Source organism: Equus quagga, chromosome 8, assembly GCF_021613505.1.
Source record: "Equus quagga isolate Etosha38 chromosome 8, UCLA_HA_Equagga_1.0, whole genome shotgun sequence".
NCBI lineage: Eukaryota > Metazoa > Chordata > Mammalia > Perissodactyla > Equidae > Equus > Equus quagga.
In genome coordinates, this window is record NC_060274.1 from 103,893,150 (window position 1) to 103,917,456 (window position 24,307).

Consider the following 24,307-nt stretch of genomic DNA (forward strand, 5'->3'; position numbering starts at 1 on the left):
GTGTAAAACAAAACTTTTTAGAAATCTGTTTAAGAAACAATTAATAATAATAAATAATAAATAATAAATAATAACAATTAATAATAATAAATAATAAATAATAAACAATTAATAATAATAAATAATAAATAATAATGATAAAAAACGAGGAACACTTTTAACTTAAAGCACTGGCAAGATGTAAAATCTTCCAGTAAAAAACCCCCTTGGGATCAGGTAAAGTTTCCGCATGGTGAAAATGCCTTAAATTGAAAAATCCACTTAGCGATATAATGGGCAGGATTCTTGTTCCACTGTGCCATGCACTACCCCATCTCCTGGGGTCAGTGAGCAGATGGTCAAGGAAAAGACACACATTTCTATAGCACCCCAAGAGGCACAGAACACCACTTTAGTTTAAGAGCAAAATGCCCTTAATACATACATGTCATAAAATTTTTAAGTAGTAAAAAATTTTAAAAATTTTGTCTCATCTGACAATTTCTTTTGTATTTAACAAAATGATTTGCTCTGTAAATGATAATCACAGATGTGGTTACACCCTAGGATGAATTAGGAAACCGAATTCAGTACAATTTTCTTATTTTCAAAGAAAATTTTCTTATTTTCAACCTTCTCAGACTTTAAAACATAATACCATTATGCAAATAATTGTGACACTGGAAATTTTTAAGTTCATATCTATGTTCTTAACCAGAGCTGGAATTAAAGCTAAAATAGCCAATTAATTTAATGGGAAAAAAACATTCATTTCAGTGGGGGAAAATCAGTCAAATGAGTGATTTCACATTCTATAGATGAAACTTCTTAATAGATCCTTTCACTTTGTAACAGTTCATTTAAAAAGAAAAATGTTCACCTTGGAATTTTTCTGCACACATTTGTATTTTGTCAGTAATGTCTTTGTCTTTGGTTCTTAACATCCTCCCTGATGATCAAGGATGCTCTCGAACAAGTCTTGAATGTGTAATCAGCCAAATAAACAAGATAGAACTGAAATCTACTCTGAAGTCTATCAATCTTGTCTGTTGAGGTTAAAGGCTTCTCTCAGCTTTGACTCCTATGGTGCATAAAGGTGAGAGAGTTGTGTGCACTTTTTCCAATCTCCCTGTAGTTAGACCCACAGTGAAAGGAAAGTTGTTGTTTTTCCTCCTGCAACTCAAGTACACTTTATATCGCTTTCACGTTTGCAGAGAAAAAAAAGTCATGAATTGTACTGAGCTACAAATGATTGCCTGGATGTGCATTACTTATTTGGTTGTTTGCTCTGTACAAAAATATGGTCTGTTCAGAATGTAAACCTGGAACAGTAAATGTGGTACTTACCATGCTGGGTTCACACCCACCATCATCACCATTCTCAGAGCAATCCTTCTGTGCAAATTCCATTTTTCTATTGATGTTGCTAAACAGATGACTCCAATTAGCAGTAGGTGAAAATCTTTGAAATAAGAAGATGCCACCTGAAATTACAATTAAATCCATGTTTTTTATGTTGGTGGGGAAAAATAACGTTGCACAAGAAAGACATTATTTTGCCGCTCTTAACTTTGACCTTCAACTACATAATCTTTATATTTTGTTGAGAGGAATGTACTTGTGTTTGAATACAAATTTAAATATGTTCTTCACTCTTACCCAGAAATAGTAGTGTTAAGGAAAAATACACAGAAAAAAAAGGGCCCAGGGTACTGAATTTTTCAATAGCTGAGTAACATCAGCCAAGTGCCTTCCATGCCTTAATTTCTCCATCTGTAAAATGGGATTAATTGGTTTATATTCCTATGGTAGAATAGCAATGACTGTGGTTTGGGAAAGTCCTGAGTCAAGCCTCCAACTTACCAGTATCTTCATTACCACCCATTACGCCATAACTACAGAGTCACTCCTTCATATTTTGAATGGTTTACCTTCAAGATTTACTTACTACAAAATAAATACCCTTGAATAGGGGCCAATACTTTAAATCAATTTTAGCTAATGCCATTCAGAGATTAATAGAGGGTACAGAAAATTTGGGCAACCATTTGCACCAACATTTACCAAAGAATGCTCTGAAGTATATTAGCTACATCATCCTTTTCTCAAAAAAAAAAAAAAAAAAGACTTTGTAGTCAAATGAATTTAGAAAATCTAGAGTTTTGAAATACTAGACTTTTCTTTCCTGTAAGCCTCCTCAAAACCTTTAAATACCAACATATACTGCCACTCTCAAAGAGTTGGATTCCATATACTACATATTTTTCAAACTTATTTAATCATAGAAGCCTTATTTAATTTTTAGGTGGAGTACCTCATGGGACTGATATTCAATAGCTATAACTTTATGAAATGATTGGCTAAACTAAATCACAATGCTGTGCTGAAAGGAGAGGATTATAAGAGGAAATATTCCTTTAAAAAATCAAATAATGTCCAGCAAAAGAAATGGAAGAGTTGGAACAAAACCATTCTAATGTTATGAAACCAGGAAGGAATAGGAAAATCAATTTTGGTGATGATTTTGCTCTTTTTAATTATATATGTATTTTTAATATAACTTAACTAAGCTTGGCTTCATTTCCAAAAGGTAAAAATCGAAAATTACCTTTGGAATTAAAAGCGAACGAGTGGACATCTTTATGTTTTATGAAAAGTTAATTTATTATGCTTTTAAAAGTCTACATGATTGTTGAATCTTATGGGTTCAATCTCTACCTCTATGTGTCTAAAATAATATCTGGCACACAGTAAGTATTCAATATATATTTGTTGAATGAATGTTGAAGACACCAAAATCTTTACATCTAGACAGATAGGTCTTCTGAGTTCCAGACTGGTGTATCCAATTGGACATTTCTATTTGAATTTCCCACAAATATCTAAAAACTCAACATGTCCAAACTAACATTTATCTACTCACTCTGCATCCTTCAAACATAGTCTTCCTCTTGTAGCCCCTTTTGTGATGAATGACACTTCCATCTATTCAATTGCCCATGCCAGAAACCTGAGGGTCAGCCATGATTTGTTTTTCACTTCCAATGTATGTGTATTGGCCGCCAAGTCCTATTATTTCTATTCCTTTATATCTTTTAAATGTGTCTACTTTTCTCTCTTCACATATTAGTGCCTTTATTAAGCTCCTCATTGTTTCTCACCTGGTTACTGTGTGATCTGTCTTTTTCTAATCCACCTCTTACCATTATCATAGTTATTTTTCTAAAATGTAAATCTGATCACATCATTGTCCCTCCTATCCTCCTTCCATGGACCCCATGTCTTTTGAGACCAAATCCAGTCTTCTCAACATGTCTTACAAGACTCTTCATCATTTGGTCCCATCTCACCTCTCCAGCTTAGACTTTCAGTGCTCTACCAATTTCCCCTTATATGTGTAGTCCCCCAAACAAAGAAATGCTTTAGCACCTGCTTGTCATTTAACCTGGAATGATCCTCTTCTCTCACCTTGGCTACTCTCTAATCTTCCTTCATAGATGAATTCAAATGTCAATTCTTCCAAGATGCCTTCCCTGACCACTGTAAGCTTGGTTGGATGGTACTTTCTTTTGTTATAGCACCTCTTAACCTATATAGTGATTATTTCTTTACTTAACTGTACCCTTCATTTGACTACACACGTTTTGAAGCCACAGATGTGTCTTATTTATCATTGTATTTATAGGCTTAGTACACACTTGGCATGTTTTGGCACACAATATATGTTGAATTAATAAATCCCTAGACTCAAGGAGCTTATAAGTTATTAGATGAGGAAAAACAAGTAAACAAAAAGCGCAATAACATATCATAGGTGCATGAGAGCCACCTCTTCAGTAGAGTTGAAGTTCAAAGGGTTAAGTGACCACTTTTTTCCTAGAGGAATTGGGAAAGTCTGCTTATAGGACTCAATACTCGAGTTGGTATTGAAAGGTGAATAGACATGTGAATTTTCCTCTGTCCTTATCTCTTTTGCAATTTTGTTCATGGAAATAAGCCTCAATGACCCTATTTCACCAATAGTCTGAGAATTAAATGAGAGAATAAATGCAGAATTACTTTAAAAATACAAAGGAACACATAGAAGCAAGCCATTATGAGTAAAAGATTAAATACAGAAAGAACTTCAGGACCCCAAAATAGTCCTGTTATAATCTCTCTAGATTATACCAGCAGTTGGCAGACTTTGAAAGGGTCAGAAAGGGTCAGCAAATATTTTAGACTTTGTGAGCCTTATGGTTTCTATCACAGCTACTCAGCTTGTCTTTGTAGCACAAAAGTAGCCAAAGACAATATGTAAATGAAAGAGCATGACTGTGTGTGTTTCCAATAAAACTCTATTTGAAAAATTTCATAGTAGACTGGATTTGGCCCTCAGACTCACAGTTTGCAAATCCCTTAATAGACTATGCAAACAAACTATGGCTTGCAGCCCAATTGTCTAAATAAAATTAGTTGTTAAACCTAGGGAGGAATTTTCACATTCCCTGTTTTCCATTGTATTACCCATTCTTTGGTTTTCATCAGTTAACGTATTTGTAAAAGAACGCAAGCAGATGTGTTTGTTTATAGCCTACTTGTATAGGAGGTAATAAGAGAAGGTGCTATTGGTTTGTAAAATTATGCTAATAAATAAAACTATTTTCAAGGCAAACTTGATATGTCAAGTAAAATTTCTAATGAAATTTGAAATCTATTGTCAAGATCAAGGTAGTTATATTTCTGTCTCAAAATGGCTTTTCATCAAAAAACATGATAAAAACTCCAACTTTTGTAATCAGAACACCTGAGTTCTCTCTTAGCCATGTAATTTACCAGCTCAACAGCCTTTCTACAAGTCAATATACTTATCTATAAAAGTTAAATAATACTTCGCATCAAATTTGTGAGTTAAATGAGATTTTTAAAAAAGCGTTTTGTCAGTTATGATGTATATGATTATAAAGCCTATATTTCGTTTTTTTTTTTTTTTTTAAAGATTTTATTTTTTCCTTTTTCTCCCCAAAGCCCCCCCCCCGGTACATAGTTGTGTATTCTTCGTTGTGGGTTCTTCTAGTTGTGGCGTGTGGGATGCTGCCTCAGCGTGGTCTGATGAGCAGTGCCATGTCCGCGCCCAGGATTCGAACCAACGAAACACTGGGCCGCCTGCAGCGGAGCGCGCGAACTTAGCCACTCGGCCACGGGGCCAGCCCCCTTTTTTTTTTTTTTTAAAGATTTTATTTTTTCCTTATATTTCGTTATTTTTTTTAAATCTTTACTTATGTTATATTGCTAAATCCAATGGTCAATTTCCAGTGTTCATATTAGTTGACGTATTAACAAATTTGACACATTTAATCATTGCTTCATCTTTAAAACATTTGCTTCACTTGGATTCCAAGACCCCACACTCTCCTGGCCTTCCTCCTACATCAAGAACCTATTCTTCTCAGTCTTCTCTGATAGTACTTTCTCTTCTTGCCAATCTCTTAATGTTGTAGTTCTCCAGAACTCAGCTCTTTGTCCTCTTTGGCTTTTCCATCTTCACTCACTCCCTAAATGATCCCAACAAGTCTTAGGGCTTTAAGCACCATCTATATGTTGATGATTCTCAAATCTGTATTTCTAGCTCAGCTCTCTCTCATGCATGCTGGATTCATTTGTATCTAACTGCCCACTTAACATGTTCACTTAAATATCAAATAGGTATTTCAAACTTAATGTTCAATACTGAACTCCAGGTCTCAGCCTTTCTCCTACTCTGCCCATAGTCGTCCCCATTTCAGTTGATGGCAGTGCCATTTTTCCAGTTGGCAGGTCAAAAAGCTGTGAGGCATCCTTGACTCCTTTCTATCACATATGCCATATCAAATTATTCAGGAAATTTTGTTGGTTTTACCTTAACAATATATCAAGAATATATTCACTATGCCTGGTCTGAATTACCCTGGTCTCTCAGCTGAATTACTGCAATAACCTACCATCTATTCCCTCCTTTCTACCTTGTTTCTCAACCCAATGACCCAAGTTATCCTTTTAAAATAAAAGGTAAATCAATCATGTCACTCTTCTACTCAAAACTTTCTAGGAGGTCTCACTTCTTTCAGAGTTAAAACCTTACAATGACCTACTTTGGCCCTAGATGGTCCAGTCTCTCTTCACATTGTCTCTGACATCATTTTCTATCATTCACCCCTTGGCTTCTCTGCTCCAGTGACACTGCAGACATATACCTGCTTTAAGGTCTTTGCACTGGGTATTTCCCCTTCGGCAATGATTGTTCCCCAGATACCCAAATGACTAACTCCCTCAGCTCCTGTAAATGTTTTTACAGGTATTGACACTTCATTGAGGTCTATTCGGATCATCTTAGTTAAAACTGCAACTCTCTCCTGGTCCTCATTATCCTGTTGCATTTTTTCCATAGCACTAATCTCCTTCTATCTCACTATACAATTTATCTGTTCATTGAGGTATATTGTTTATTGTCTCTTTTCTCCTAGGAAGACACTTTGTCTGGTTTTTTTTTTTGTGTGTGTGAGCAAGATTGGCCCTGAGCTAACATCTGTTGCCAATCTTCCTCCATTTTATGTGGGATGCCACCACAGCATGGCTTGACCAGTTGTGCTAGATCTGTGCCTGGGATCCTGAACCTGTGAACACCATGCCATCGAATTGGAGCATGTGAACTTAACCACTATGCCATCAGGTGGCCCCCATTTTGTCCATTTTTATTCACTGATGTATTCCCAAGTGCCTGGCAGAGTCTTAGCACATAAATATTTATTGAATGGCTGAGTAAATATGTAGTATAACATAAATATGTGTGCATGTGTATCTTCACTTTATATATGTAAAATTTACATGTAAATATATTTTCAATAATAATAATAATAATACCTGCTTTGGAATATCCAATTGGGCACACTATTTAGTATTTCAGATTTTATTCAAAAGATAGGAGAGAAATTCAATATTTGTTGATATTCTTCAATACAACAATGTGCTCAGTAAGATGTAGGTATTGAGCATTGGCTTAACAAATAATTAGTGAAGCTAAAACTATGATGGCCAAAGAGAAAGATGTGTAGGGCAACGAACTTAGATGAGGATTCTAATGACACCATATTCTCCTCAATGACAGAGCTGAGATTGCAAGATGCTGCGGTAGGCTGGAATGATAGTTTAACACTGTCAAACAAACATTATATAAAAACTCATAAGAATATTTGACACTTAGTATGTATCTCTGTTTCATACATATTATTTGATTTGATTGTTATGACAACCCTTGAATTGTGTTGCATTATCATTCTCTAAGGAAGACAAAGAAAGGTTTATTAAGGTTCATGATCAGGATCATTAAAGTAGTTAGTGGTGAATATCAGGGTTTAAGCTCACGTCGTCTGAGCTTCTCCAGCCCTTTCTCTGCAGCTTTGGTCAGCTATTTCCAAGTAAAAGGTCAGTTACTTTGTCTCAAAATAGGATCACAAGACTGAAAAACAGTTCTCTCCACTAAAAGTCCTAAGGACTTTGATTTGTTGTGAGATCTCATTAAGTTTAATAGGTGAAGAAAGTCACATCAAGTTTAAAACAAATTTAGGCTGAAATAGCAGAGGGGAGAGCATAGACTCATTTAGCTTTGCAACAGTCAGAATGTTTCTAGAGTGATCTATTCTCTTTTGTCAATGTGCAACTAATAATCATATTAATGAACATAGAATGAGTGCTTACTATGGGACAGACATTAGTTACATTTATTAACAATTTAATTCCAAAGTCTCATTGACAAACTAGAGGTATTTCCAGGAAGAGAAAAGAAGGTGGTGGTGGTGAAGGAGGTAGGGGTGACAGGGTTGAAGAAAGGAGCTGAGGTCTGGAAACCACAGAGACTGAAGGTGGGAAGACTTAAGGAAGCAATGATGTTTATTTTCAAATCCAAGCAACACCATAATGGGGAAGAAAAATGAAGTTTATTTGTGGAATCTTAAATATTAGAGAAAAGTTTAAAGAATCAAAGTGACTTAATTTCAGACTTGGGCTCAATAAAGCTGAATTGCTTAAGTGGTGAAGTTATTCAAAAATGGCATGGATTTCCTTGTGGGATATTCTAGGCCCACACACAGGAAGCCTTAGATACTTCCTGAGTGATCTGATCTGTAAGAGACATTGTGGAAGGAAATCCCTTCCCAGGATGAAATGACCCAGAAGAACTCCCTTCCTAGTCTAACATTTTATGACTGTTAAATTAGTCTGAGGCTGACACCTTGGAGGATAAAGGACTCTTGAATAGGTATCAGCAGCCTGAGTAAGACGACTGCCATTGGTACTGAGAACCTTATTGCCTCTAGTCAAGACTTCGCATCCTGAAAAGAGGCAGAGATGTTTCTTTGGCAGCTTCCACAAAGCCAGGCTTACCTAGGCACCATATTCCTCCTGTCTCCCTCTAACCCCTTTGCTACAGAAATGCCCCATGACTCCAGTTAATCTTGTTTCTAGCTCAGCCTCTATAAAAGTCAATTCAGGCAGTTTGACTACTATTAAATCAGAAGAGACAAAGATGTGAGTGTTAAACTTAATCATCTCTGGAGGTAGGACCACCCAAGCCAGCAGGACAGGAGTCAATACATTGACATCCTATTTTGGAGAAATTGCCAACCCCTTCTTTGAATATTTCCTCTATTGAGAGCCTTCTAGCATGTTGCAGCATTCGAGAAAGTTCTTGAATTTTAGACTCCAGATTCTCTGGGACAACAAATCTTCAGCCTGGGAATGAAAGGAACTAAAGTACAGCCCTGGCTACACTCTTTTCCAAATCAATGGTGCTTAGAAAGAAAAGAGTCAAGGTTATGACGGAGGGGAAAATGTAGTAAGAGGAGCAGAGAGGATCTGAAATGCAAAAAGATGGACTTGAACTCCAAAATGGGGAAGAATGGCATGAAAATAAGAAAGGGAGTAGCTTCTCTCGCAGAAAAAAAATCTCTACCCACATTACAAGACAGATGAACCCCATGATAGCAATATTGGACCTTGGCAGAAGATAGCCGTCCAAAGGGGATAAATTGCATGGACTGGCATCATATACTTGACATCTTTCCTGAGAATGTTTCAGCTGTGGTTTAGGCAGTTGTGTGCCGGGTGGCTGGAGGCTGCATGGAGATCGACATTCTGGTTTCAATGCATTTCATGCTTTTAATGGGAAATTGAATCCATTTTCTTCAGTTGGGTACCTTTAGATTGTATGAAGGTAAGAAAGACCTCTCAGCATGAATAAGCTCCTCTCAGCAAGAACAAAATAGAAATACATGTGGAAGTTAATTTGGCTTTATCTTTTGAAATGGCATGTTTCTGGAAAAGAAAACAGGGAAGCCTTTTCTTCATTAAGAACATAAATTGCTTTCCCAACACTGTGTGAGACCTAATTCTGCTGAATAGAAAAAGCTTGTGAAGGATGTGAAAGAGTAGGCCTTTTTGCTGAGAGGGAGGCACCAGGCATAAACGTCAGCCTGGGAAGATTGGACACGCATTTCTCCTGCTGACGCGCATGACTCAAGAAGCCACAGTCTGTGTCCTGTTTTTGTTACACATGCAGAATTGTAGAGAAGAGAAACAACTGGAAGTTTGGAACTTATGTAGAAGCCTTATCAACAAGATTATTGCCCCCCTTTAAATATAACTTTTCTCAGTGAAAATATCAACACAAAATGTCGTCTAATTACAACAAACATTTGCAAGAGAGCTTACCATCTTAGAAGGGATGATCCCAAACAATGGGAACATTAACCCAGGTAGCAAGGCTGTGACGGAGAGAGGCAAAGCTTCTGTAAGCCAAAATATGGCAACAACAAAGAGTACGTAGGCACATTCTGCTTCCTGGAAAGAACAAAGGCAAAAGCACAACGTGAAATAATGAGGCTGGGAAGTCATCGTTCAAATCACAACCACATTTGCTGCATGGAGTTTTGTCACAGGGAAAGCAAGCAGAAACTCTGAAGGCCTCTGCACCTTTGAGTTGGGCTGTAAATAATCACGTGTTAGGGATTCTAAGAGCCAAAATTTAATACACATGAAAAAAACGAAGACATAAAAATACCTTCATCCACTAAGTTTCCTTTACATTTCTTGTGAAAGAGGTAATTGCGGATAGTCAACTTTCTGTGCTCATATCGGTGTATACGGATATTTGTGCTCACCTTCCTTTGGCTTATAAAATGCACTCCCAGTTCTGCTGGAAATACAGAAATAGCCATTTCTGCCTTCCCCCTGGGGCAGGCCACACCTGGTTTTTAACTGTATTCCTTGGTGCCTGGTTGGGTGGGACCTATGCACACCGGCCTTCCTCTCCTTCTACTAAAAAGGGGAAATCAACCGAGAAGAAAATTTTTGCTGTACTTTGTTTCAGAGAATGAAGGACAGTGTCCAAGTTATGTGGCATGGAGGAGAGTGAAGTAGCTCCTAAATGACATGGATCTGGAGATGAAGAGCCTTTGCCTTATTTTTTGGAAAGACAGCTGAGCTCCTGGGGGGACACAGGGAGACTCAACAGGACTGAGACTCTTAACAGAATCTGTTGCTTTGCTAGGTACAAATGGTTTCTGTTTTATGGGTTTCTGTTTTATGGCATTGTAAAGAAAGAGTTGAAATTTATCATTATATTTGGCTTATATAAATAATTTTTCAAATTAATTTTTAATTAATTTTTTTAGCCCTAGAACATCTGCCACCAATCCTCCTCTTTTTTTTCGCTGAGGAAGATTGGCACTGAGCTAACATCCACGTCCATCTCCGTCTACTTTATATGTGGGACACCTACCACAGCATGGCTTGACAAGCGGTGCCATGTCCACACCTGGGATCCAAACCTGCAAACCGGGGGCCACCAAAGTGGGACTTGCGAACTTAACCACTGAGCCACCAGATAGGCCCCTTAGATACATAATTTTGATATGAAGTCACTTGGAATGTACTATGTTATCAACAAAGGTTAGTATCTATTATATGGTTTGGTTTTGGCCTCACATTGTTTAATTTCTGCAAATTCCAAGCAGCATTTGAGAAATGTACAAAACTGCTGAGTGTAATGAAGTCTTTTATTTTATTTATTTATTTTTTGTGAGGAAGATTGGCCCTGAGCCAACATCTGTTGCCAATCTTCCTCTTTTTTGCCTGAGGGAGATTGTCACTGAGCTAACATTTGTGCCCATCTTCCTCTATTTTATGTGGGATGCTGCCACAGCATGGCTTGACAAGCAGTGCTAGGTCTATGCCTGGGATCCTGGGCCAACAAAGCAGAGCTCACGAACTTGACCACTACACCAGTGGGCAGGCCCCTAATGAGGTCTTTTACTTAATGTTTTCTCAGGGCAATAAAATTTCTGGCTCTCCTGCCCTCTGAATCACCCACCTCAGGGGGAGTCCTCAGGGTGGGATGCACTCACCCAGCATCCTTGAACTTTCAGTGGGTTTCTGAGAAATCCTTAACAAGCTAGGATTATGTCATATCTTTATTGTGTCATCTTTTTAAAGGAGAAAGAATCAAGGTATTCTAATGTTGACAGTTTTATAGAAAGTCTGCCTCAATAATCCTGACAAACAGTAAAACAGTGAGACAGAGCTGAGCCTTAACTGAATCTTCCTCACTTAGTCTGGAGAGAATTTGTGAATACTAGCTTAATTTAAAATGCCAGTGCAGGAGAAAGACCAGGCCTGCATTTTCTCTTAGTTAGAACACATGGGTAGCCCAAAAGCTCCTCCTTATGACTTTGTGTTTTCTATCATACTTGCAAGAACCTAGATTTCAAAGATAAAATGGACCCTTTCACTATCTTGCTCTTTAGCTACAACCGATGCTCTCTGGGGCCTCCCTCTCCTCCTGTGACTTTACCTTTCCAATCTGCCCCTCCGCCTCCACCCTACTTCTTGCGGTACAGACAAGGCTGTTACCAAAACAGATCGTCTTCCAAGAATCCACTTTGATTTTGTCACTCCTTTGCATACAGTCAGATTAAGGGACCAGCCACCCTGACGATTATATGGAGCACCAATCTATAAGGGACTGCTAAAACACCAAAAAAAAAAAAAAAAAGAATATATGGTGCCAGTTAATTCTGTTTACCACACATAACCCCTGCCATAGTGTTGGAGTTACTATGCATTTGAACTTGACTGAGCATTGCCCAATTGCTATTTAAAATAGTTGTATCAGTTTATATTGCCACCAGCTGTGTGAGAAAGTTCACTTCACCAGCAGTTTGTATATAGGACTAATTTATTTATTTGACAACCTGATGGTATGAAAAGTTCTTCTTAATTTAATTTGCATTTGGTTGAATACCATTGAAGTATTTTTTCATGGTTATTGAACATAATTGTTTCTCTCCCGCAAATTACCTTATTTATAGTCTTTTTCCATTTTTCTGTTGTGTTGTTTGCTTCTTTTCTTCATGAATTTGTGGAGTTATTTGTTGATTTTTAATAATATTTCTTTATAAGTTATATATTTGCAAATATTTTTCTTCATCTCTGCCTCGTCTATGAAATATGCTTTATTGTATTTTTGGTTGACAAGAGGATTTTAATTTTAATGCAGTTATTTTAAAATTCTTTATTACATTTTGTGCTTTTTCTACCTTGTATGAGAAGTTCTTCCTATATTTTATATTCCTGTATTTTTTTCTAAAGTTTAATAATTTTCAAGTGTAGGGGCTTAATTTATTTTTATAGGAATCAGATACTTAATTCTTCCTAAATGGATAGTCAAAATGTCCTAGCTTTTTGTATTGGATAGTTCATCTTTTTCCTACTAATTCATGTTGCTCTTGTATATATACATATATTATAAATATATATATATCTCACATTTTCTTTATGCATCCATCCATCATTGGACATTTAGATTGGTTCCATATTTTGACTATTGTGAATAATGCTGCAATGATCATGGGAGTACAAATACTTCTTCAAGATCCTGATTTCAATTCTTTTGGAGACATACGCATAAGTGGGATTGCCAGATCATATATTATTTTAATTTTTATAAGTTCTATTTTTAGTATTTTGAGGAACCTCCATACTGTTTTCTATAGTGACTGTACCATTTTACCTTCTCACTAACAATATACAAGGGTTCCAATTTCTCCACATCATTGCCATCACTTTTTGTCTTTTTTTTTTTTATAAAAGCCATCTTAATAGGTGTGAGGTGATAGCACTTTGTGGCTTTGATTTATGTTTCCCTGATGATTAGTGATGTTGAACACCTTTTCATATACCTGTTGGTCATTTGCATGTCATCTTTGGAGAAATGTCCATTCAAGTCCTTTGCCTATTGAGTATTCTTGGCACCCCTATTGAAGATGAGTTGACCATATATGCATGGGTTTATTTCTAAGCTCTCCATTCTGTTCCATTGGTCTATATGTCTTTATGCCAATACAGTACTGTTTTAATTATTGTAGCTTTGTAATGTATTTTGAGATCAGGAAGCGTCATGCCTCAAGCTTTGTTCTCTTTGCTCAAATTCCTTTGGTTATTCAGGGTCTTTTGTAGTTCCACGTGAATTTTAGGATTGTTTTATCTATTTCTGTACAAAATGCCATTGGGTGGGGCCGGCCCGGTGGCGCAGCAGTTAAGTGCCCACATTCTGCTTTGGCAGCCGGGGCTGTGCCAGCTCGGATCCCGGGTGCAGACATGGCACTGCTCGGCAAGCCATGCTGTGGTAGGCATCCCACATATAAAGTAGAGGAAGATGGGCATGGATGTTAGCTCAGGGCCAGTCTTCCTCAGCAAAAAGAGGAGGATTGGCAGCGGCTAACTCAGGGCTAAACTTCCTCAAAAAAAAAAAAAAATGCCATTGAGATTTTGATGGTGGTAGCACTGAATCTGTAGATCGCTTTGGTAGCATGGACATTTTAGCAATGTTAAGTCTTCCAATCCACGAACTTTGGATATCGTTCCATTTATTTGTATCTCTTTAATTTCTTTCATCAATGTTTTATTATTTTAAAGTTTTCAGTGTAGAAGGGGGAACTCCATGGTTAAGTTTGTTCCTAAGTATTTTCTTCTCTTTGATGCTATTGTAAATGGGATTGTTTTCTTAATTTTCTTTTTGGCTAATTAGTTGTTAGCGTATAGAAACAACTGATTTTTGACATTGACTTTGTATCCTGCAACTTTACTAAATTTATTTATTAGTTCTAACAGTTTTATGTGGTAGTATCCTAAAAGGTAGTATTTAGGATTTTCTACATATGAGATGATGTTATATACACACAGAGATAATTTTACTCCTTCCTTTCCAATATGATGCTTTTTATTTCTTTTTCCTGACTAATTTCTCTGGCTAGGTCTTCCAATACTCTGGTGAATAGAAGTGGTGAGAGTGGGCATCCTTGTCTTATTCTTGGTCTTAGAGGAAAAGCTTTCAGTTTTTCACCTTGAGTATGATGTTAGCTGTGGGCTTGTCATATACATCCTTTATTACATTGCAGTTCATTCCTTCTATACCTAATTGGCTGAGAGCTTTTGTCATGAAGCGGTGTTGAATTTTGTCAAATGGTTTGTCTGCGTCTATTGAGATAATAATGTGGCTTTTTCATCCTTCGTTTTGTTAATGTGGTGCACACATTAAAACTGATTTGTGCAAACTGAATAATCCTTGCATCCCAGGGACAAATCCCACTTGAACATGCCGTATGATCTTATTAATGTGAAAATGAATTCAGTCTAATAGAATTTTCTCGAGGATTTTTATGTGTATGTTCATCAGGGCTATGGGCCTATAATTTTTTTTGTAATAGTGCCTTGGTCTGGCTTTGCTATAGGGTAATGTTGGCCTCATAAAACCAGTTTGGAAGTGTTCCCTCATCTTCAGCTTTTTGGAAGAGTTTGAAAAGGACTGGGGTTGATTCATCTTTAAATATTTGGTAGAATTCACCAAATGCAGGACAATGCAAATCTAATCATCTAGCTGGATGAGGTAGCTTGGGTCAGGTCCTGGCTGAAAGGCTGGGCAGTGTCTGCTTCCTGTGAATACCATCACAGACAGTGGTCAGTCTAGCTTTTTTCATAGCTTCAAGAAAACCACTCTCCAGCCCATAGAGTGTGGCACTGAACTTGATCCTAACCCCAGAACAATGTGGGAGCACTTTAGATCACAGTTCTCACCATTGCTCCACTTGTTTGCTTCTCTGGCGCATCTGGTCTACAGAAATAATCATTTGCTTTGTGTGTAGAGTGGAGAAGAGGGTGAAGGTGTGGGTGGTCCTACTTTCATAAACTTCATTTAAACTGCTGATCATAGGCGTTATGGATAGAAAAACTTATTTAAAAGGTGAAGATATGTGCCAAGTCAAGCAAATCTGTTTTTCTGACTTATAACTAAGTAAGAGGATAGAAAAATAACATTTATGAATGCCTACTACATGCCAGATACAATACTTGGTGTTCTACATGACTTATCTTATTTAGTCCCCATCAGAATTCTATGAGGCACGTCTCGCAGTTCCATGTTGAACAAAGGATCAATAATGACACTGCTAGTGTGCGGTAGAGTTGGGATTCATTCCAAGTATAAACTCCATGAGAGCATATCTTATTTCCTTTACTGCTCTACCCTCAGCACTTAAAACAGTACCTGCAGAAAATAAGCACTCAGTAATATTTGCTGAATGAACGAAGTTTTTCTTTTCTGTGTTCTTTCTACAATTATTTTTATTCATGTATCTTGATGCCTATATAAAACACTCCATCACTATCCTAGGCATAAAATTCTTTAGTATAGGAATCTCTTTTCTTTGCCCAGCTCTCTTTTCTGTTTTCCCTCCTACTTGCCTGGCACTGGATCTCTGGACCCTCTCCCCAGTGGGTGAACATCTCCACATTTTCCCCTGAGCTCTTCTCTCTCTTGCTAACAAGCCAGAATCAGAACTAAAAGTTTTATCTGCACAGGCTACTTCCCAATAGTGACATTCTCCCACTTCCCAAGGCCCCATTTAACGATGTCATCATATCATATCTTGTCTTAACCACCTTGCCTAAGTGCAGCCAGGGCCCTTGTTGCAGAGGTAGAAACGGCAAAAGACGCTATGACTAAGCAGTTTGGATAATGGTTCCCCCCGCCCAAAGTTCTGACTGTCAAATTATCTCAGAAAATGTGGCTGATTATGTTTAAAAATCACCTTTGTTCTCTTTTAAATTATAGCTCTAGATGGAATTGAAATATAAATTAGGCTTTAAAATACAGTTTTTTTCACCCCTTCTCCCCCTTTTTTAAAGACACACTGACTGATATTAGGGAATAATTTGGCTGATGAATTAGTACATATGTGGGTACGATCTCTCAGCTCAGCTTGAGAAAAGTGGGACCAATCACAGGCTGCACTCACTGCAATTGATTTTCTAAAGAGAACACAAAGCAATTAAGAAAGGAGAAAAATGATGCATTCTAAATCTGTGTGCTACAAGCAAAACACTATTATTACTTGACAGAGCCTGTAAAGGGCTTCGAATGGTTCGTCATATACCTTCCCCTCCCGCTGCAGTGATTTCTCAAGACTCAATCCATATTAATTGCAAAGCTTAAAATGACTCAAAATATCCTCATCTTGGAACATGGAGAGTAAGAAAGAGCTCAACTATAAAGTCAAGGAAAAATAAATAACATTTGTTGTTAGTTTTTAGGCCAAATGGATAGCAAGGAAAGTCAATTGGTGGCTCCACTATGCCAATTACTGGGGAATTTTTAACTCCTTCTTTTCATTTAACCTTTGCAAATAATTAGCAATGGAGATGTACTGTGTTCACACCTCACGCTCACAGTGGAACTGGAAATAGCCACAGAGGTCATTTAGCTCTCCAACTTGACTATGCGTTAGAGTGTGATCAGAATGCAGTCCATGGATTGGCTTCTTTAGGATCCTGACGAGTTTGTTAAGCGTGCATCCTGGACTTCACATCCAGAGGTTGTGATTTTATGCAAGTACCTCACATGAATCTGGAGCAGCCGATCCACAGATAACATTTAAAACTCTTTTAAGAGTCTTGTTCATTTTGCAGATGAGGAAATGGACCAGTGGGGAGATTGACAAAATTACTTGTGAAGCTTTTCAGAAGACGCTAGATAAGTCAAGACAGACAAAGCTATGCAGTGGCAGAACTCCCTAAATCTCAGGAGCTTAAAACAACCCAAATTTAATTTTTGCTCACACTATTTGTCCATCACGGGTTGCGGTGACTCTGCAATCTAGGCAGAGTGAGACCTCATCTCAACATGCACTTTTGTCATCACAAATGCAGGAGTGGTGGAGTAAGGCAAACTGTGCACAAGCTTTCAAAGATGCTCTGTAAATACCGTTAAAGAAGCAATGTTGTCAACGGGCTTGCGAGTTAGACAGGCTTGTATTTGAGTCCTCCCACACTCTGATAGACTGTGTGACTCTGGGTCAATTGCTTAACCTCTCTGAGTCTTGTTTGCTCATCTGTAAAATGGGCATAGTATTGACTGTTTCTAATGATTGTTTTGAGGCTTATAGAGGACATTTGCATTTATTATTGCTATCAAACAAGGTTTAAAAACCTATCATGGAGGGAAAAGAATTTCTTTGTGGAAGAAATACCCTCCTGTTACACCAACATTCTTGTTCTGTCCTGTAGTCACTCTTTTCACTCTATTTTAAATTCCATCCTTTCCTCACCGTTTTTCTCCTGCATCCTATCCTTTCTACAAGATCTGGCTTGTCTCTCATCCTTCTGCCATGAGAGATCATCAATCCGTCCATTCAGCATAGTTATCAACTATCTGCTACGTGACTGGCACTGTGTTTGATGCTGAGGAAACAGAAATTAAACAATATGTTCCAGGTTCTTGAATTACTTACAGTCTAGAGGGGGAGGCAAAGATAAAAGCGAAATGGAAAACGTACTCTAATGGGGGCCAATGTATCCATGATGCAATAAGAACACTGAGGATATTCTCAGTTTGTATCATAGCCAGAGCTGCCTTTCCCAAGAAGGACAGGGCAAGGGGAGAGGGCATTCCAGAAAGAGGAGACAGCATATGCAAAGTCAGAGAGGCAAGAATAGTCACCGTTATTCTAGGGACTGCAAATAGTGAAATATTGCTGATGTGGAAAATGTGAACGTGGGAGATAGGTATTGGTGGCTTTGGGGTAGGTTGTTAGGACAAATAAATGGCAAAATCTTAAAGACCTTAAATATCCAGCAGTGTATACATGCGTGGTTTAGATATTTTTTCCCCTGTAGGCAAAAGGGAGCCACTGAAGAAGTTTGACCAGGGGTATAATAGGACCAGGTTGGCATTTTTAAAATAGTACTCTGGCAGGAGACTTTAAGGGAAAGAGTGGGGAAAAAAGAAAAAATGTGTGAGGGAAAAAAATGAAAGAAAGAGACGAAGACAGCCTCAAGGAAAGCAGTGCCAGTAGGAATGGAGAGGGGGAAGCAGATGGCGGGGTGGGGGTTTGGGGGGAGGCAAATGTAGGAGATAAAGCAACATAGACTGAATGGTGGGAGCTTAGGAATATCCAAGCATCTGAGATGACATGCAGGTTGCAGGCTTGGAAACAGAGTGAAGGGTGGCAGATTCTCTGAGATAAAATAGATGGAGCAGCAGGTCCTGAACAAGTGGGGCAGTGTGGTGGGGGAAGGGAGGGGCTGGAGGATGATGAATCCCTAGAGGTTTATCCACCTTTTAATTCCATGTCTATAACACAAACGATTTGTTTAAATCATTTGGCATGTATTTATATACAACCTTATTTTGTGATTAATGTTTGCCATAGTATGTATTGACTTTTCAGCAATTGTGCAGCTACTTGAAAGCAGAAACATTAATTTAAACTTCTCCTGATATCCCACAGTTCACTTGGCACAACACTTTGGGCTTACCAAGTTCTCATACCATTTTCATGAAATAAAGATATATCAAATTGGGATTCCCTGGTTTTGCTTATCTACCACATTACTGTTAGCATGATTTCTCTTTATTCTTTTCTTTTTCTTGCCCTCCATCATTTTGATGCTCTTTTCTGTCTAAAATGTTCACTTTCTTGGAGTTTATAGCATTTCCCCCTTATCTTAAATCCCTACAATATTTTAAACCAGCATTTAAAACAATGTCAATTGTTTCTATTAATATGTTTAGTTATTTGAAAATTCTTTATGTTTTCTTGGAATATCTCCCCTTCTTCTTTTTTCACAGTAGTCTTCTTAAATTCTCTCCCATTCATTTTAATTTTGTTTTCCAGACTTTCCAACCTACCCCTTTCGTCCTTCCAGTAAATCCTCTATTCGTCTAAAGTTTACATTTCTTCTCAAACATTGTATTTCTTCCATCTATTTAGTTTATTTAGATTTAGAACCATAAGTCTTTCATTATGTATAATTTCTTTTATTTATTAAAATTTCTATCCTGACTTTGAAATTCATGATGTATAAAATGAATATATTGCGAAGGAGACATAGGCAGCACATGACAGCTGCAGAAATAGAGCTGGCGCTGAAAGCCATATTTCCCCCCTCCATAATCCGTGCTGTTCTCGTGCACTGATGCTCTGCTGTGTTGATTCCCAGTCTCTTCTCTTTTCAAATCTTTCTTGGTGTAAAATATTTTCCGGAGAAATCCAGAAGTAGCTGAGAGAAAATTGAAATCTGGTCTTGGTTTTACAATCAATCAACTAGGAACTACTGCTCAATATCTGTGTGGCTGGTTCTCTGTCTCTTTTGCTCAAAAAGTGGTCCTAATTAATGGATAAACTAGATGGAGGGAGACATATCTCGAAGAAATGCACTCATAAACAGGAAATATTACTGTTCAATTTTCTCCTCTTACTGCTCCTCAAACAAACTTGGCCTTCTTTTTATCTTTTTGTTTCATTAATGGAAATACAAAGAAAAGCCAAGAACTGGAAAAGTAAGAAAGGAAATAGAACATATTGAGAAGAGTAAAAAATTAACAAGATGCTATAAATAGTCATAAAAGAATAATGTTGCACAGAGAATATCCCCGGAACTATGGCATGTAGCCGGGGACAATTTTAACAAGTTTTTATCTGGGAATATGTAAGACATTTCCTCTCCAAAATGAGACAAATTCAGTGCAATGATTAATTTCATTCAAATATTTATGTAAATAGCAATTACATTACAGGGTTGTTTTACTGATCACTAACTACTAACTGGGGAAGGACTAAGACTATCTTTATGTCTATGTGACAACTAAAAAGGCAACATTTCTGATGATTCAGTATAAGTCAATAAGAAAACAGGATTTCACTGGCAAAGTGGCATTTATGTCAATGTATTAGGAATATATTTACTACCACTGTGGAAGCTATAAAGACAGATATTCAGTTGTGGTTGAGATCACTGGCTCTAGAGTCAGACAGATGTTGATTGGAAACATCTGTATTGCCACATTTTGGCAAGCTATCTACTTGTTTCTGTCTCTATCTCTAATCAGTAAAATTGGACTAAAAATAATACCTAACTCATAAGGACTAAATTTGAGCTTTTGTTTGACTTATGCTCATGAGTTTCTGGGGTGAGGTATATTCTCCTTTATTATAAAATATAATTTCCATGAAAACATTGAAAAACAGAGACCTAAGGTCTCTTTCAACTAGAAGATATTAAGATGCCACCATGATACCACAACTTAGTGAGCATTTGGGTACAGATATGAAGAGAATGGGTACCATACCCTGACAAGCTGACATGACCAGCCCGTACAACTGGGACTCTAGGACATTCAGCAAATGACACACATAAAAAAATATTGCTAATTCAGTTCTCATAGGCCCATCTCCAGTGGTTAGAATAACTGCAACTTTCTACTTTAAAGGCATTGAGTAGCATGAGGTCAATTGAGGCAATGGGCTAAGGTACACCTCTTCCATAGTTTAACCTATGTAAAGCATTATCACAGAGAAAACTGCTTGAGATGTTGATAAATGATTACCAAGGCACACTTTATGTAACTCTTCAAAATAGAGGATAAATCTTCAAAAATACAAAATATAGAAAAGACGATAACAAAACTGCTGCTAAAGCATGAATTCTGAGTTAAGAGAACCCAAGTTCAAATCTAGCTTCCATAGCTTCTATATGTCCTTTCTTGAGTCACACGACTCTGAGAATCAGTTTCCTCAAATGTAAAACAAGAGTGATAGCACTTATGTGATTGTCTTATTAGTTTGTAATGAAGGTTAAATAAGATAATTTGGGTAAAGAAGCTGGCAGAATGTCTGGAACAGAAGCATGCTCTGCAAGGTGAATTTCTTTTCCTTCCCCTTGAATATTACATTGAAAAATCACTTAAGGTCTCTCATCTTTGATGCCACATTTTTGACTCAAGATAGAATTAAGCCAAGGATTAAGGCCTTAGTATAAGGTCTTAAGTATAAGGGTTAAGTATATAGAAATAACTCAAAAACCAGTCGAAAAATGAAAAAAAAACAGTCAATAATTCATTGTTTGCTGGTTCTGTATCACATAGATTTATTCTGTTTTTATAAAGCAAAATTGACTTTTTCTTTTGCTTCAATTCTTTAGTTATTCTATTACTGTGTGTTTAGAAGCATAGGGCTCTCCAGTTTGGTAAACTGAAACTTACAATAAATTGATTTGCATCCATGTCAAAGTAAGCCTCTACTCAAATTTTATGCCCTCCAAAGGCCCATATTCTATGAAAAAAAGTTCTGCTGTCATTGTAAAGAGCAGTTAAAATAATATTCTTTGAGTTTAATTAGCTGTTGATTGAATGATTGAATATGCATTTAAAGTAACCCAAAAAATGAAATCACGTTATTGTACTAGGAAAAAAATCTTCCTATTACCGTTAATTGAGTTTTAACAAATGAATTGATTACAGGGAAAGGAAAGAGGAACACAGTCCATCAAATGCAACCTGATGCCAGGTCCCTGGTTTCCCCACAGACCTAATGTACCCTTGTTGTGGCACCTTGGAAAAAAATTAATGACTGTATTTCTTAGCAAGAATACAGCTTCTGGTTAATGAATCATGCAGTGAACCCGTTGCTTTTTATTTATTTACTCGTTTCCTCTTTCAAAGGGTTTATTATATTCAGTTTATCTGAAAATTACAGAAGATAGTCAGAGTACCATGCATTTATGTTGAAGAAGCAGCACAGAGGATATGCAATCATGGCCTAAGTTTGTCTTGACTAATTTCTTATTTACGCTGACGTAAGTAAGGACTTATGCAGAGACTAACCCAGAAATATTGAAACATGGCAGATGTGCAGGTATGAACCAGGAAGTGCTTATGGTACAATTCAGCTAAGTCTAAGGGACTTGAAGGACAAGGGGAGTTGGAAAGAGAAGGTCATCATGCATGCTAGATGGAGCAACAAGTCTTCAAAGGGGGCTGGGGGTGGGCATTCAGATTAGAACCCTGTGTCTGTGGCTCAAATTTGTCGTCTAGTGGTTGCCAGAGACTCCTAAAGGAGTGCTCAGAAGTAGCTGGAGTGGGAAAGGCAGAGAGGAGAGGGGAGGATTAGTCACACAGAATTTGCAAAACAAAACCAACCAACCCAAAAACAACAGACTGCTGTTTTCACTAGAAATTCTGCAAGACTTTGGGGGCTCGGAACAATGTTTGATCAAAAGGGGTGGGGAGGCCTTCCCTCCCTCCATGGAGTTCAATGAGGCCTCAATGCAAGGAGAGGCACAGCCCTGGAGGCTGTAGCTGGGTAGTGGCCCCAGGCAGGATACAACCCACAGCTGCGGGCAGCAGAGGCCAGTCCCCTCATCAGCTTTGCAGGAAGAGGAGACCTTAGCAGAGTCAAAAAGGCCTTTAAATTAGCTCACCTGAATTTGCCTCAGAGATTCCCACATCAGGTTCTGACTTCTGAGGGAGGCTGGAGGACCCACCGTTTCATAATTACTGGGGTTCTATTTCAACCCAGATGGTGTAACCTTGATTAATACTTGTTAGAGAAGAAAATCAGAAAAGTTTTCTTCTATTCAGAGACAAGGTATCATGGGGTGGGGAGAATTGTACCAGCTATAGAGTCAACACAGTTGGGGAAACTCACACTGCCTCACTTACAATATGCCAGCCACTGCTCCAAGTCAGAGCCTGAGGGGCGCTTACTCACTTAATCCTCGCAACAAGCCCGTTACTATCCCAATCTTACACAACAGAAAACAGAAGTACAGAAAGGGTAAGTGACTTGCCCAGGTCCCATAGATTGTAAGTGGTAAGTCTGGGACCTAAACCAGAGAGCCTGGCTCCGGTGCTTGTCCTCTTACCAGCAAGTGACACTCACCATGCCTGGCACAGAGACGGTGCTCACTAAATGTTTGCTGATTTAAACAATTTACCAAGGGATTAAAAACGCATTGAGTCTATCATTCTGACTTAATAGACTGACTACACTTAAAAGCAAACGGAAAAATGCTTACACGTGCACCAAAAACAAATAAAATCTGGAATCATCAGAACATGGTACAATAACTTATTAGATTTTATGATTAACCAAGGAAAATTACTTTATTGTTTCAATGTCTTCTTATCCCATGAGGAAACTAAATTTCCAGGAGGTTCTGTGACCCATACCAAGTTGTATAGCTGACAAGTAAATTAGTCTGTGCTCAACCCTGGAACTCCCCATTGTTCTTCTAGCTCTTTCCTCCAGTGTCACGTAGTCTCAGGGGAAGGGATTGATAACTTGAATGACAAGATCTCAACAGTTGTGCATCTTTTGTCCTTCCTCTCATCTAGTTGACGGGTAAAGAACAATTCTGATTGCATATACTATTTAATTATTTTAGTTAATTATACTGAGAATCAACCAACACTAACCATTAAAAAGGAGAAAAATGGACCAAACACAATGTCTAACCATCCTGACTTCAAGCCCAAAGCATCACCACCTATTTAGCTCTGAACCACACAATTACACAGCAGCAATAAAAGATAAGTACATTAGGAAATCCATCAGCCTGTTCTCCAGGCTCACTCACCTTGGTGCGGAGGATGATAGGCAGGGGCAGTAAAACCAACAGAGTGAAAGCTATGAGGAGAAACTTGCGATAAACCAAAATATAGCTGAAGAGTTTCATTGTCCTGAGCAGGTGGCTTCAATAGTCTTCTCAAAATAAGGCAGATGTTAAATAACCAACCTGGATTAATATTTCTCCAGCTCATGATCCTCATTCACTGCCCTAGACTGACCAACATGAGTTAAAATTAAATCTCCATCTTTATTGTTTTACTATCACAATTAACATGGAGAGATAAGTCCAAGAGTGCTTTCCAGAAATCAAAGACTATTTGCTTGCACGGCTTTTGAAAGATGAAACTGTTCTT

The 24,307-nt window shown here is 37.7% G+C and overlaps 1 protein-coding gene across 2 annotated transcripts in view; it reads right to left on the reverse strand.

Moving 5' to 3' along the window:
- The window catches only part of SLC13A1 (solute carrier family 13 member 1), a 76,862-nt gene extending 52,786 nt beyond the window's left edge, over positions 1–24,076 (reverse strand). For both annotated transcript variants that reach the window (XM_046670094.1, XM_046670092.1), the window contains exons 1-3: positions 23,962–24,076; positions 9,703–9,831; positions 1,327–1,463 (exon numbers count right to left, since the gene is read on the reverse strand). In XM_046670094.1, the coding sequence (XP_046526050.1) occupies positions 1,327–1,463; positions 9,703–9,831; positions 23,962–24,060 (365 nt within the window). In that variant the 5' untranslated portion in view covers positions 24,061–24,076. The remainder of the gene's footprint in view (positions 1–1,326; positions 1,464–9,702; positions 9,832–23,961) is intronic.
- Positions 24,077–24,307: the final 231 nt, after the last annotated feature.